We start from the raw sequence: 15615 nt of genomic DNA, 5'->3' as shown, positions 1-15615 counted from the left end.
TGTTGCTGCTTTACTGCATGTACACTATCTGCTCTGTTGGTGTACTTTGGCCTTGTACTTGTACAGTCTTAGGTCAGATAAAGACAAAAGATTTATTAATCCTGAAGAGAGAAATAAGTCCAAAGATCTTATTAGAGTAAATCCATAAATCCAAAAACCAAAGAACAAAGAAATATCCAAGAGAGCTCAGGAACATAAACCTGCACAATCAGTTACAGTCTAGGTGTACAGAGATTACAGCAACATCAACACTCCACTGACTTCAACTGACTTTATGACCGAGAAAACAGGGCATCTTACATAGACTAAACAGAGAACAGGTGAACAGTAATCAATGGAACATGACTTAAAAAAAGAACACAGAGAACAGAAAACACAGTGAGGACATCTAGTGGACAAAACAATAACAAGGACAGATACTGACAGTTGTGATAGTGTAGTGCAATGTTAGTGCAGTGTTGGTGTGTTAGTGCACAGCTGGTGTGTGTTAGTCCACAGTTGGTGTGTGTTAATTTACTGGTAGTGTGTGTTGGTGTGTGTTGGTGTGTTTGTACACATCTCCTGAACTGGAGTGAAATCAGAGATACCCTAGTTAAAATGTTACTCCAATAAAAGTAGAAGTCCTCAGTTTGAATTTCAACTTGAGTTAAAGTACAAAAGTATGTGTTACAAAAGGTACTTAAGTAAAAAAAAAAAGGTACTACATTTATCCTACCTTTAATGTTGTCATTTTTTTGTAATTAGCTATTCATTTTATGTGAGAAGAATCTGTCACTCTACTCACACATGCCTGTTAATACAAGTTCTTAGAAATGAACATGATACAGATGTCTGTTAACATTATTCTGAGCTGTCACTGTGTGCAAGGGGAACATGGGGGTGTAAAATAGCAGGATTTGAGAACAAATAGGTTTTCCTGTTAATATTTATGTTATATTTAAGATAAGGACAAATTAAAACCTGCTAAAACACTTTAACATGCAGATGTTGAGAAACACGTGTGTGTCTGTGTGTGTGTGTGTGTGTGTGTGTGTGTGTCAGTGTTTACAGGACACAGGTATTTGTACACGGTCACTACACAAGGAAAATGACCATTATATAAAGACAGGGTCTGTGGCTTGTAAATTGTTTCCTAAAGTGCATTAAACTGAAGAAATTTGTTAGTACTACAGCGGGACAGTCTGACCTGGTAACTCTTACAGAGTAACGAATGTGTGCTGGACACACCTGTGTCCTGGGGAATCAGTTTTAAACAAATCACAAGCAAGGATCTAAGCAGATTAATGTGTGTTGGTGTGTGTTAGTGCAGTGTTTGTGTGTTGGTGTGTGTTAATGTGTGTTGGTGTGTGTTAGTGTGTGTTAGGGCAGTGTTCATGTGTGTTGGTGTGTGTTAGTGTGTGTTAGGGCAGTGTTAATGTGTGTTAGTGTTAAGAAAAGAGTAATTATATATTTGTGCAAAATGTGTGCATTATGTAAATTGTATGTACAACAGTAACAGAGGCAGTATCCAGTTTATATACAGATAGTATATATTTAGAGAGAGATAAATAGATAAACTTGGTGTAGTCTATGAATTTACAATATGTACATTATAATTATATTATACAGAGAAAATGTAGCAGAATGTACAGAGTGAAGCAGAACTGCAAGGTGGTGAAGTGTAGTGAGACATGAGTGTCCTAGTGGTGTAGTGTAGAGTTCAGAAGATTTATGGTTGAGGGGAAAAAACTGGCCCTGATACTGCTGGTTCTAGTGCAGATGGTCCTGTATCTCCTCCTGGACAGAAGGAGGTTGAACAATGTGTGTTGGTGTGTGTTAGGGCAGTGTTAATGTGTGTTGTTGTGTGTTAGGGCAGTGTTAATGTGTGTTGGTGTGTGTTTGGGCAGTGTTAATGTGTGTTGTTGTGTGTTAGGACAGTGTTAATGTGTGTTGGTGTGTGTTAGGACAGTGTTAATGTGTGTTGGTGTGTGTTAATGTGGGTTGGTGTGTGTTAGGGCAGTGTTAATGTGTGTTGGTGTGTGTTAATGTGGGTTGGTGTGTGTTAGGACAGTGTTAATGTGTGTTGGTGTGTGTTAATGTGTGTTGGTGTGTGTTAGGGCAGTGTTAATGTGTGTTGGTGTGTGTTAGGGCAGTGTTAATGTGTGTTGGTGTGTGTTAGGACAGTGTTAATGTGTGTTGGTGTGTGTTAGGACAGTGTTAATGTGTGTTGGTGTGTGTTAGGACAGTGTTAATGTGTGTTGGTGTGTGTTAGGGCAGTGTTAATGTGTGTTGGTGTGTGTTAATGTGTGTTGGTGTGTGTTAGGGCAGTGTTAATGTGTGTTGTGTGTTAGGACAGTGTTAATGTGTGTTGGTGTGTATTAATGTGTGTTGGTGTGTGTTAGGGCAGTGTTAATGTGTGTTGGTGTGTGTTAATGTGGGTTGGTGTGTGTTAGGGCAGTGTTAATGTGTGTTGTTGTGTGTTAGGACAGTGTTAATGTGTGTTGGTGTGTGTTAGGGCAGTGTTAATGTGTGTTGTTGTGTGTTAGGACAGTGTTAATGTGTGTTGGTGTGTGTTAGGACAGTGTTAATGTGTGTTGGTGTGTGTTAGGGCAGTGTTAATGTGTGTTGGTGTGTGTTAATGTGTGTTGGTGTGTGTTAGGGCAGTGTTAATGTGTGTTGGTGTGTGTTAGTGCAGTGTTAATGTGTGTTGGTGTGTGTTAGTGCAGTGTTAATGTGTGTTGGTGTGTGTTAGGGCAGTGTTGGTGCAGTGTGGGGTCCAGTAGGGATCCTTCCTTACCATCCAGATCTCCTGTGTATGTGTGCATCACTGCTGCAGGTCAGTTGATTTGGACAACAGACTGACATTTCCAAAGTGAAAATTTTAACACATTATGACCCACACTAATATTTTACACTTACATCTTTCCTCAGTCACTCTTTCAGGATTTAATTCTAGTAGATTGTAGGTTCATGTTAAGAATATTTTTGCTCTTTAAGTTACAGTGTTTATTTGATCATACTTCAGTTTAGAGAGAGGATGAGCTGAACAGGAAGAAGAGTGTTTCAGTGATTATGCCTACTTCATGGATCTCTACTGATAGAAATAATGATCTCATCCGCCTTCCATAATAAAAAATGAAAAAAAACAAAAAAAAAAACAAGAGACTCGTTGACATCTATTGGTGGAGGGATTTATTACAATTATTCTGTACATTATCAAATACAAAACATTCCATAGAACTTTCATTAATAATACATTACACATATAGAGTTGAAATATGTCACTCATTCAGCTGCTCCGTTTCTATTATAGAAATGAGGCATGAATTAAGAAGCAGAACCAGACACCAGGTGAAGTGAGATTAGTGAAGTAAAAGTAACACTAAAACATTATTAAACACTGGAAAAGTGTCACTACATGATTTCACTTCCTGTGTTTATATCATTATATCAACTAACACCATTATGGGATAAAACACTTGGGGGCATCCAGACAAAGGAAAATTATTAATGATCAGGTTACTGTTTTGACTTTTTCACTGTTACAAAAATTCGTAGTGTTTTTTGATTAAAGAATGACACACGTTCCTTTTCCCCATTTAGTTTAACATGTAATGCTGTAGTATGTCTCAGAAATTCCTTTATAATTTGTATTTTTAAGTCTTTTTACATAAAATCCTACCAGTTTATCATTATCCTTACACTAAAAATATTTTTTCATGTGACATTTGGTATAATCCAAAACCCTTCTGTTGGTGAGATTTAGATGAGTATCACAGCAGCACTCACACTTACATTTTAACAGAACATTTCTCACAATGTCAGAATTTTATCAGCAACTGTCTTTCTTTACAAATCTCACAAAAATGTCCTCTAGTCATCATGTCATGTTATGAAATATAAGGCCGCTGATCTCAAGTCACAATAAAATAATTCTGTCCCGATGTGTGATTTTTCCCTGCAACAGCAAAACTGAGCCCAAAGTCATACATGCAGTGTAAACTCAGCTTAAACCTGCTGCTGGTTCTGATACGTTAAACTCATCACTGTTGTCTGATAGACTTCTTCTCTCAGTCTGAGATATTCTGTGAGCTTTGAATGCTTCTGTTTGTCTGCTTCTGGCAGTGTTGATGTTACATTCTTGGGGTTTGTAATGTCCTCTCCAACCATCTCAGTCTAATGAGAATCTCCTTCTCATTTACTAAATTTACTCCTGTTCTGGTTCTGTCAAGCTTAACACAGTTATATTATACGCTTCTCTTAGCAGACTGCGATATTCTGTGACCTCAAAAAGTCTGTGGTGAAGAGTCTTTAGCTCTCTGTTCTTCTCCTCCATCTGTCTGCTGAAATCTTCCTGCATCTTTGTTTTTGAGGCCAAAAAGGTTTTCCAGAGTTCAGGCAGGATGATCTTCATAAACTCTATTCTGATCTCTCCTTCATACACCTCCCTGATCTCCTCCAACTCCTGTTTGTGTCTCTCCTCCATCCGTCTCCTCTCTCTCTCTCTTCTTTTAGTTTCTTCAGCTCTTCTTCCATTTCTCTCCTTCGTTCAACCTCTTGTTTCAGCTCCCTCTCAAGTTCTTTCTTTTTTTCTTCTTTCCTCTCTTCTCTCATCTTTCTCTCCAGTTCAGTTATTCGGTCATTAAGTTGTCTGATGTCCCCATCAAGCTCCTGGATCACTCCCTCTATCTTTCTCAGAGAGTCCTGCATCTCCTCTAGTTTTTCTTTCATGTCCATCTCCTCTCTCTTCCTTTTGTCTTCTCTTTCCCTCAGGATGTTTGTCTCCATGGCTTTAATCTGAGATTCTATCTCCAAGTAGACCTCACTGCTGTAACATTTCTCTCTACTTCCTTCGAACATCTTCTCTATCTTCTCCAGCAGTTCTGAGACCTGAGAACCATCTCCACTCTCCTTAATGTTGAGACAGTGAAACCTGTTCCCACATTTCTCTACAAGTCTCTGGACCTCCTGGTCTCCTGACTGGATAAACTCCTCAATGTTCTTCTTCTGAAGTTCATCAGTAACACTGAATATGATCATGGTGTTTCTCCAACATCTCTCTCCAAAGATCTCCTCCATTTTCTCCAGCATCCCTCTCTCCTCTCCTGTAGGCTGCTTTACAGGTATGACCAGGAGGAAGGCGTGGGGTCCTGGAGCAGAGAGACGGACACAGAGTCCCATGTCCTGTCTCAGCTTCTCCAGAGCGAGTTCAGGAGAGAACCAGTCAGGAGTGTCCACCACAGTCACCTTCCTCCCAGTCACCTCCACCTGTGTGCTCTCACTCTGCTGGGTGACTGTAGATGTAGCTGTAGATGTAGCAGCCTGGTTCTTCTCCTCTCTGCCCAGGATGGTGTTTCCTGTTGCACTCTTTCCAGACCTCGTCCTCCCCAGCAGCACCAGCCTCAGTTCTGCTACAGGAACCGACACTGGAGAATGAGGACTAGACGATTCTCCACCCACTGAAAATGAACAAGATTTAATATTATTACAAACTGTATTAATAAAATTTTAATACAGAATCACTTACTGCATTATGGTGATTATGCTGTTCTATGGAGTATGGAGTCCTACTCTCTTTATGTAACTCATATTCAAATCCATCCATCCTTCTCCAACAACAACGACAAACTCACAATAGGCCAAATGCTTTTCTGTAACGCTGCTCAGACTCCTGAGATATTAAGCAGATTTTCATTTTTACTGTTAGATATTGTTTCATTATTTCTTTTTGTCCATGTTTTATATCAGCTTTACAATACTGATATTTTAACTGTAATTAAAATATAAAAATACTTTATTAAAATATAAAAAATTCTTTATTAAAATCTAAAGTATAAAAAGTGCCTAAATCTGTCTGCTGCCTCTATTTATATTTTGTTTCTTTTACCCTCAAACTCCTGTTGAGTTACACACTAAACATACAACAATCATTAATCACTGACATGTTGGACGATATCCCTCCATACTGTTTCTTCTCCTGATTGGTGCTGAGTCCTGAGTCTCTCCACTCACTAGGAAATATCAGAAGCAGACAGAATGAGAAAGACATTCTTCAGAAGGTAAAGTTAGAGAGATGAGATCATGAAAGTTATGTCTTATACACTATAACTAACCCCTGTCACTGTTTAAATTACACTTCCTTATAATATCTGAAGAATTGCACTATTAAGGATTATTACAGTATATTTTATGTAATCTAGCCATGGGGTCACAGTCCAGTGACTTCTGTGCCGGTCCCAAGCCCGGATAAATAGAGAGGGTTGCGTCAGGAAGAGCATCCGGTGTAATACACTGTCAAATTTAACCATGCGAATCGTCAGTACTCTAAATTTCATACCAGATTGGTCGAGGCTCGGGTTAACAATGACCGCCATCGGTGCCGTTGACCTACACGGCACTGGTGGAAATTGGGCTACTGTTGGTCGAAGAAGGAGAGTGCGTAGACAGAGAGAGAAGAGGAAAGGTAAGAGTGTAGCACTGAGAACAGGAACTCTGAATGTTGGTACTATGACAGGGAAAGGTAGAGAGCTGGCTGATATGAGGGAGAGAAGGAAGGTGGATATACTGTGTGTACAGGAGACCAGGTGGAATGGTAGCAAGGCTCGTATTATAGGAGCGGGATTCAAGCTGTTTATTATGGTGTGGATAGTAAGAGAAATGGGGTAGGTGTGGTCCTGAAGGAGGAGATTGTGAGGAATGTTCTGGAGGTGAAGAGAGTGTCAGACAGGGTGATGAGTCTGAAGTTGGAGATTGAAGGGGTGATGTTGAATGTTGTTAGTGGTTATGTCCCACAGGTAGGTTGTGAGTTAGAGGAGAAAGAGAGATTCTGGAGTGAATTAGATGAAGTGATAGAGAGTATTCCAACAGGTGAGAGAGTGGTGATAGGAGCAGATTTTAATGGACATGTTGGTGAGGGGAACGCAGGTGATGAGGAGGTGATGGGCAAGTTTGGAGTTAAGGAAAGGGACCTTGAAGGACAGATGGTAGTGGACTTTGCTAAGAGGATGGACATGGCTGTGGTTAACACTTATTTTCAGAAGAGGGAGGAGCATAGAGTGAATTACAAGAGTGGAGGTAGGAGCACACAGGTAGACTACATCCTATGTAGAAGAAGCAATCTGAAAGAGATTAGTGACTGTAAAGTGGTAGTGGGAGAGAGTGTAGCCAGACAGCATAGGATGGTGGTGTGTAGGATGACTTTGATGGTCTGTAAGCAGAGGTCAAAGATAGAGATGGAGAAGAAAACCAAGTAGTGGAAGCTGAAAAAGGAGGAATGTTGTGAGTAATTTAGACAGAAGTTGAGGAAAGCTCTGGGTGGTCAGGTAGTGCTGCCAGATGACTGGGAAACTACAGCAGAAGTGATCAGGGAGACAGGAAGAAAGGTGCTGGGTGTGTCATCTGGAGGGAGGAAAGAAGATAAGGAGACTTGGTGGTGGAATGAGGAAGTTCCAGAGAGAGGATAGTATTCAGAGAAAGAGGTTAGCCAAGAAGAAGTGGGACATGGACAGGACTGAAGAGAATAGACAGGAATACAAGGAGTTACAGTGCAGAGTGAAGAGGGAGGTGTCTAAGGCCAAGCAGAAGGCGTATGATGAGTTGTACACTAGGTTAGACACTAGAGAAGGAGAGAAGAACTTGTACAGGTTAGCTAGGCAGAGGGATCAAAATGGGCAGGATGTGCAGCAAGTTAGAGTTATTAAGGATAGAGATGGAAAGGTGCTCACAAGTGAGGAGAGTGTACATAGGAGATGGAAGGAGTACTTTGAAGAGCTGATGAATGAGGAAAATGAGAGGGAAAAAAGAGTAGAAGGGGTGAACTCTGTGGAACAGAAAGTAGATAAGATTAGAAAGGATGAAGTCAGGAAGGCTTTGAAGAGGACGAAAAGTGGAAAGGCAGTTGGTCCTGACGACATCCCGGTGGAGGTCTGGAAGTGTCTAGGAGAGGCAGCAGTGGAATTTTTATCTAGTCTGTTTAACAGGGTTTTAGAGAGTGAGAAGATGCCTGAGGAATGGAGAAGTGTATTAGTGCCGATCTTTAAGAATAAGGGTGATGTGAATAAGAGAAGAGAAGTGAATAAGAGAAGAGCTGTGGTACTGTATGAGGAAGTCAGGAGTAGCAGAGAAGTATGTCAGAGTGGTGCAGGACATGTATGAGAAGAGCAGGACAGTGGTGAGGTGTACTGTAGGTCAGACAGAGGAGTTCAGAGTGGAGGTGGGACTGCATCAGGGATCGGCTCTGAGCCCCTTCCTGTTTGCTATGGTGATGGACCAGTTGTCAGAGGAGGTCAGACAGGAGTCTCCTTGGACAATGATGTTTGCAGATGACATTGTGATCTGTAGTGAAAGCAGGGAGCAGGTGGAGGAAAACCTGGAGAGGTGGAGGTTTGCGCTGGAGAGAAGAGGAATGAAAGTCAGTCGTAGTAAGACTGAGTACATGTGTGTGAATGAAAGGGAGGGAAGTGGAACAGTAAGATTACAGGGTGAAGAAGGTAAAGGAGTTTAAGTACTTGGGGTCAACAGTCCAGAGTAATGGAGAGTGTGGGAAAGGGGTAAAGAAGCGAGTGCAGGCAGGTTGGAATGGGTGGAGAAAGGTGTCTGGAGTTCTGTGTGATAGAAAAATTTCAGCGAGAATCAAGGGGAAGGTGTACAGGACAGTGGTGAGACCGGCCATGATGAATGGTTTAGAGATAGTGTCCCTGAGACAGAGACAGGAGTCAGAGCTGGAGGTAGCAGAGCTGAAGATGTTGAGGTTCTCTTTGGGAGTGACACGGTTGGACAGGATTAGAAACGAGTACATCAGAGGGATAGCTCATGTTAGACCTTTGGGGGACAAAGTTAGAGAGGCCAGGTTAAGATGGTTTGGACATGTCCAGAGGAGTTAGAGTGACTATATTGGTAGGAGAATGTTGGACATGGAGCTGCCAGGCAGGAGGAAAAGAGGAAGGCCAAAGAATAGGTATATGGATGTAATAAATGAGGATATGAAGCTAGTGGGTGTAAGTGTTGAGGATGCAGAAGATAGGGATAGGTGGAGAGAGATGATTCACTGTGGCGACCCCGAAGGGAAAAGCCGAAAGGCAAAGAAGACAATATATTTTATGTGATAATTTATTAAGTAAATATTTACCTTTTGAAAACACTGACCTTCTGAGAAGCATCTTATAATCGCTTAATTTGACAAATTAAATTTCAAAAACAAAAACAAATTTCCTCTTTGGAGGAAACTCTTCCTTGCTGTGTCTTCTCCTGATGGGGGTTGATGATTCTGGATCTGTTTGTTCCTGCAGCTGCTTTGTTTTCTCCTCCAGAAGTCTGTCTTTCTCCTGAAGCTGTTTGTCTCTTTCCATTAGCTGTGTCTCTCTCTCAGTTAGAAGACTCTCTTTCTCTTCAAGCTCTTTGTTTTTTTCTGTTAACTCAGTTTTCTGTTGCTCCACTACGATCATCATTTCCTGTATTTGTCTCTGATTGTCCTGCAGCTCCTGTCCCAGTGTCCCTAGTTGAATTGTACTGGTTTCCAGCTCTTTATCTGTGTTCTTCAGCTGTGTTTCTTTCTCCCTCAGCAGTTTGTTCAGATTCTCTAGTTGTGTGTTTTTCTCCTCCATGTGTCTCTGACTGTCTTTAAATTCCTTAATTGTTTTGTCCAGTTCAGCTCTTGTCTGTTCTGAAGTGTTTGTGTATTTTCTGTCACAAGTCTGTCTTTCTCCTGAAGCTGTTTGTCTCTTTCCATTAGCTGTGTCTCTCTCTCAGTTAGAAGACTCTCTTTCTCTTCAAGCTCTTTGTTATTTTCTGCTAATTCAGTTTTCTGTCGCTCCACTACGATACGCTCCATCTCCTGTAGTTGTCTCTGATTGTCCTGCAGCTCCTGTCCCAGTGTCTCCAGTTGTCTCTCTTTGTCCTTCAACTGTGTCTGATTCTTTTCTAACATCACCTTTGTTTTTTTCAATTCTTCTTCTATCTCTCTGAGCTGTGTGTTCTTCTCCTCCTGTTTCTTGTCCTTCTTCTGAAGTGTTTCTGTATTTTCTGTCAGCAGTTTGTTCAGATTCTCTAGTTGTGTGTTTTTCTCCTCCATGTGTCTCTGACTGTCTTCTAATTCCTTCAATGTTGTGTCCAGTTCAGCTCTTGTCTGTTTCAGCAGTGTCTCCTTCTCTTCCAGTGTCTCGTCTTTCATCTGCAGTGTTTGTGTATTTTCTGTCAGAAGTCTGTCTTTCTCCTGAAGCTGTTTGTCTCTTTCCATTAGCTGTGTCTCTCTCTCAGTTAGAAGACTCTCTTTCTCTTCAAGTTCTTTGTTTTTTTCCAATAACTCAGTTTTCTGCTGAATCTTCAGCTCTGAGATTTTCTTTTCTTTATGTTCCAGTTCTTTAAAAGATTGGTCAGGAGAGTGAGCTGAATGATTAATGTGGTCATAACCAGTGATCAGCTACAGAAACAGCACTTGTTATGACTAAAGCCAAAATGACTATTTCTAATTATTTAACGTGAAAACTGAAGTGAGTAATGTGTTTAATAAGGAGCAACATTTACCATTATATTTCAGTAAAATTTTTATTTATTTTAAACTGTTACTTATTATAACATTTTAACATTTTAAAGATTCAACTGTAGTTTATATCTGAGTTTTTTCTTGTCCATAAAATAAACTTTCTCTATAAAGTATAAATTCTATCTTGAATGGAGAATGTGACAAGCTGTGAATTTCAGACTACATTCTTACTGGAGATCTCATTATTGAACACTTCAGACTGTAAAAATGAACAGGAGTGTTTACTTTTGTATCTCCTTCCATACTCACCAGTCAGTAGAACAGATTCCTCCATTTTCTTTCTCTCTTCTTCTGTCCATTCTCTGTCTCTCTGTGGAAGTGAATAAAACAGTGTGAAGGTTTTATACATGACTCCATACTGTATGTAAATAAAGTGTTAAATAAACATGAAGTGTTTCTCTGTTCAGATCACTGTGTGTGTGTGTGTGTGTGTGTGTGTGTGTGTGTGTGTGTGTGATATAACAGTACACACTGAGGTGATTGAGGCTGATTTAAACTGATATTGTATTCAGTAACACACTGAGTTTGAATGCAGCTGAAGAACACAATCACTAAACAGTAAACTGAACCTTACAGGAGGGAGAAAAAAATCCTCTCCAGGAGAATCAAGATGTTTGGGTTCATGTCTGTTGTGGTGACGTCACACAATATCACAATAAAGTCATGTTCTTATGCATCTGATTGTGTTTAATGTTATTTTTAAGTTATATTTTCATGATCGTCAGTCAGCTAACAGAATTCCCAGAAACTATGAGCTATATATAATATTGTTTTTTTATTCAAAAAGGATTGACAGCTTGTTTAGTTTACAGTTTCTTTTGGATTCTTCATCACAGCTGCCAGGATTTTGCCCTTATCCGAGTAGTTATGAAGCTTAATCGCGGGCGTGCGCAGTTGGGTTTAAGTGGACGAAGGGTCCTGTGGGCTCGGTCCATTTTTACACAGCCATTCTTTATTTCCATTTCTAACAGCTTCGGCAGTAAAGTTTGAAAGAAATGAACAGGCTGATGACCTTCTGTGCCTTCCTTCAGGCCAATGATATGGATATTGTCCCTCCGGTTTTCAGTGTCCTCCGCTCTCTCAGTGAGGGTTTGCACTCTAATTTCCAGTATGTTACCTTGTTGTAAAGTTCAGCAACTTTGTCCTTGGTCTGCGGAATGTGGATCCCTGCCTCAGTAATGCGTTTTGTATTTCCCTCCAATCGGGTTGCAATTAAGTTTATAGTAGACTCAAACCGAGTGAACTTTTTGTCCAGAAAGGCACTCAAATTGTCGGTTACAGCCTGTGTGAGACTGGCCTGTTCAGATAAGGGACCACCATTTTTGTTACCATGTCTGGTGGCCAATTGGGCTTTCGCAGTGGCATGGCCCCTTCTAGTTTTCTAGAAGCCGTAGGACCAGTCACCAGCATATTCAAGAGATGTTTAACGGAATTCAGTCATGAAACAGCCACAAAGTTTGATATAAGCTCGGTGAAAACATACCACTCAGCACGAGAGCATCATGTGACCCCTAAATTAATTTTGTTCCTGTTGTAGGATGTCTGCACCGATCATCAAGTTAAACTGAACACGTGGTCAACCTTTTCTATGTCACTTTAAATGGAATTTAAGACAAAGTTTGCAGATGGACTTATATGCATATGGACAATGTAGTGAAGATTATCATTTTTCTTTCATTTAACTAAGTCTACATGTTATCTTTTATTTTGTTTCAATTTCCACAGTGTTTACACTAGTAAAAATAATAATTATATAATAACAACAATAATATCAGCAACTTGATGAACAGATCAATAACTGTTTCTAGAACAATAAAATGTAATTTTTTTTTAATCCAGAATAAACCATCACTGGGAGCGGTTACCATGGTAACTCATTTACCCCTCACTGAGCACTGGTCTAATTTTAACATAATTTAAGATTATTTATACTGCTATCATCAGTAAGACATTAATGAATTTATCATATTTTATAATAGTTTACTCACCTGATAAACACAGACATCTTTATATAGAGGAGGATGTGGAAAAAAGCAAAGTAAGATTAGAAATGATTAAAAACTCATTGTAATTTTCAGTATTTCTGTATTTTATCCTATAGTATTAGCTATAAACATTCTGTAACTGTTCCTAAAAGTCTGTTTTTATCCTGTACTGTATTGTTTCTCTCCTCTTTCTGCTGATTAAAAAATCTCTTCAGGATCTTTCAGTATGAATGCAGTAAGAAACAAATTGACCAGATCACTTGCTTCCATTCTGTAATAATCTCTTTCATGTAGCATTATCCAGTGTGACTCTCTAACTCACATCTCTCTCTGTAGTTCTACACACTACAGTAATGTTAGCCAGTCTCAGTTACTTTCAGAGAGAGTTATTGCTATGAAATCACATTCAAACAAAAACATTCAGCTTTTTAGCTCTCAGTATCAGTGTGTAGGTCAGATTTCTGTGTCTGTACAACACTAAATGATAAACTAGACAACAGCATGATGAATGTTCTGCCAGAGATCACAGTCTGTTGTGTTCACTACACTATGCTCATGATGCTCATATATCTATGTGCTATTGCACTCTGAACACACAGCACAGTCTAATCTATTTCATCTGTACAATAAATATATTATTCATGCAGCATCAAGACATCACTAGCAGAGAAAAGGGATTTATACTCACATGTCCACTGTGAAAGTAAATAAAACAGTGTGAAGATTTTATGCATGATTACAAATGTGAATTGTTCCATGTGAAAATGTGAAAGTAACTGTTACTCTGGTTAAAACACAGCTGATGTGTGTCTTAATAAAAAAGAGGAAAACTAGACAACAATCAGTCATCACACACAGTAAATCTGTATCATGTAGCATTGTGCTAATATACCGCTAGTTACCCTTAAGGAAGAGAAATATCTTGTGATTTATTAGAAAGTTCTATTTTCTGATCTATGCATGTCTTTACCAATATACAGTATGTCAGTATTTGTATATTTCTCCCTGTGTATTTTAAATATATAGTGAAATATTCTGTAATATATCTATGTGTTATTGTAGTAGATAAAGGAATATACAGAATATCAGATTCCCACTTCCTTTAATTAAAAACACAGACATTTATCAATGTAAAAACTGAACAGATTACAGAATGATGTGTTTTCTGCTGCTGCGTCTATATATTGGTTACGACAGCATGTGATATGTCGCAGTAGATTTGGGAAGATGCGTGATCTTGTTATGTTTTTCTCTCTTTTACTCCCAAATCCCTCTCTCCTATGAAGGAAGTTTTAGAAATGAAGTGAAGGACTTCTGTTCTCAGTTCAGTCAGGTTGTCTTTATTCTGTGTGCATTAACACGGCTTACTACTGTTAGCTTAAAGAGACTAAACACTAGGCCGAGTCGACTCTTCAATGCTTTTTTGTTACACAGAGTGACTGATGACAATTATTCTGTCTACAAGCACTGAAAACTGTTACTGAAAGTCACTGAAAGTGGATTTTTTATATTTATACACTACCAGTCAAAAGTTTGGACACACCTTTTAATTCAGTGTTTTTTGTTTAGGGATTTATTTTCTACATTCTAGAACAATACTGGAGATTTCAAAACTATGAACTAACACACATGGATTTATGTACACATGTAACGACAACAAAAAAACACCAGTCAGTTGTTATTTTAAGACACGAAGGTCAGGTGTTCTGGAATAGTTCTTGCAAGAACAGTATTGTCAAGTGCATTTGCAAAACCCATCAAGCACCATGATGAAACTGGCTCACATGAAGACCATCCCAGGAAAGCAGGACCAGAACTTACCTCTGCTGCAGAGGAGAAGTTCATTTAGAGTGACCAGCCTCAGAAATCACCAATTAACAGCACCTCAGGTTAGAGCCGTTATGAAGGCTTTACAGAGCATCAGTAGCAGACATATCAAACACTTCCTGTGTTTGAAGCGCTTACCGCAAGTTCTTGCTGGTGTCGGCATTTTTCATTCGAAGTTTATATAGTCTAATTTTTTTATCTTTCGCCTGAATATTTTATGCTGTCAGGTTTCGTTTTCTAAATCTTTACTTGCATATTGCAGTTAATTGTTCTTTTGTTTTCTCTTGGGAGAAGCCATATTTTCCAGTTTTCAAACAGCAATCGGGGGAAAATCCTCTCCGGATCTCTTTATTTTCCAGGATAAATTCACTCAGAGGTACGTGATCATACACTAACTTTCAGCTTGTACATTGTGTGAGCTGCAGGATGTTTAGTAATTCTTCCTCCATCGTTAGTGTTAATTTTACCTGTGATAAGTGTATGCTAGTTAGTTAGATATTAGCTTTAGAGGTGTGCATCCAGAGAGGGTTAGTGATAGCGAGAGCAGTGTATTGTCTGTAGCAGGAAGTCTGGATGCCTTAGGTGGAGTTAGTAACCCCCCAACTCCGGCATTAGAGCCCTCACAGCGGGGCGAATGGGTGACGACTCGGCGGCCTAGTTGCATAGCCAAGGCTAACGCTAAGGCTCGCCCACGGGAGCACCACTCCTCTCTGCTTCACATGTCCAACAGGTTTGCTCTCCTCACTGAAGCACCTGCTGAGAAACCTGAAAGAGCTCTGGTTATAGGAGACTCCATTTGAAGGCACGTGAAATTAGCTAGGCCTTTAGGGGCTCCAGCAGCACAGGTTAGGTGTATTCCGGGAGCCAGGGCGCCGGACATTGCAGGTAATCTTAGGGTCCTAGGCAAGCACAGGTTCTCGAAGATAGTTTTCCATGTAGGAGCTAATGATATACGCCTTTGTCAGTCTGAGGTTACTAAAAGTAATGTTGTAGAGGTGTGAAAATTAGTCAAGGCGATGTCCGATGCTGTAGTATGCTCTGGCCCCATCCCAATACGATGTGGTGATGTAGCTTACAGCAGGTTATGGTCGCTGAACTGCTGGATGTCCAAGTGGTGCTCCAAAAACAATGTGGGCTTCATAGATAATTGGAGCTTTTTTGAGGGCAATGCTGGCCTGTTAGGACGGGACGGTGTCCATCCCACTCGGGAGGGTGCTGCTCTCATTTCTTGCAGCAAAGCACATAGTCTTAGAGCAGATCTAGTTAATCGTGACAAGCCAGGGC

General features: G+C 40.0%; 1 protein-coding gene and 1 pseudogene across 1 annotated transcript; both read right to left on the bottom strand.

Annotated features, from left to right (window-relative positions):
• Positions 1 to 4157: 4157 nt before the first annotated feature.
• Positions 4158 to 6353, bottom strand: LOC131348671 (GTPase IMAP family member 4-like; annotated as a pseudogene).
• A 2840-nt stretch (positions 6354 to 9193) lies between these two features.
• LOC131348304 (trichohyalin-like) lies at positions 9194 to 10330 on the bottom strand. The gene has a single exon (XM_058383126.1). The coding sequence runs from the start codon at positions 10211 to 10213 to the stop codon at positions 9557 to 9559; it is 657 nt and encodes a 218-aa protein (XP_058239109.1). The 5' UTR covers positions 10214 to 10330; the 3' UTR covers positions 9194 to 9556.
• Between the last annotated feature and the right edge of the window lie 5285 nt (positions 10331 to 15615).

The sequence above is a fragment of the Hemibagrus wyckioides genome, linkage group LG28 (genome assembly GCF_019097595.1).
Source record: "Hemibagrus wyckioides isolate EC202008001 linkage group LG28, SWU_Hwy_1.0, whole genome shotgun sequence".
Classification (NCBI taxonomy): domain Eukaryota; kingdom Metazoa; phylum Chordata; class Actinopteri; order Siluriformes; family Bagridae; genus Hemibagrus; species Hemibagrus wyckioides.
Note: the sequence above shows the minus strand (reverse complement) of the source record. Positions and strands in the feature narration are given on the sequence as shown.

Bases quoted from the DNA above. Each gene is read 5' to 3' on its own strand.
- LOC131348304 (XM_058383126.1), bottom strand. From the start codon at position 10,213: ATGGAAAGAGACAAACAGCTTCAGGAGAAAGACAGACTTCTGACAGAA.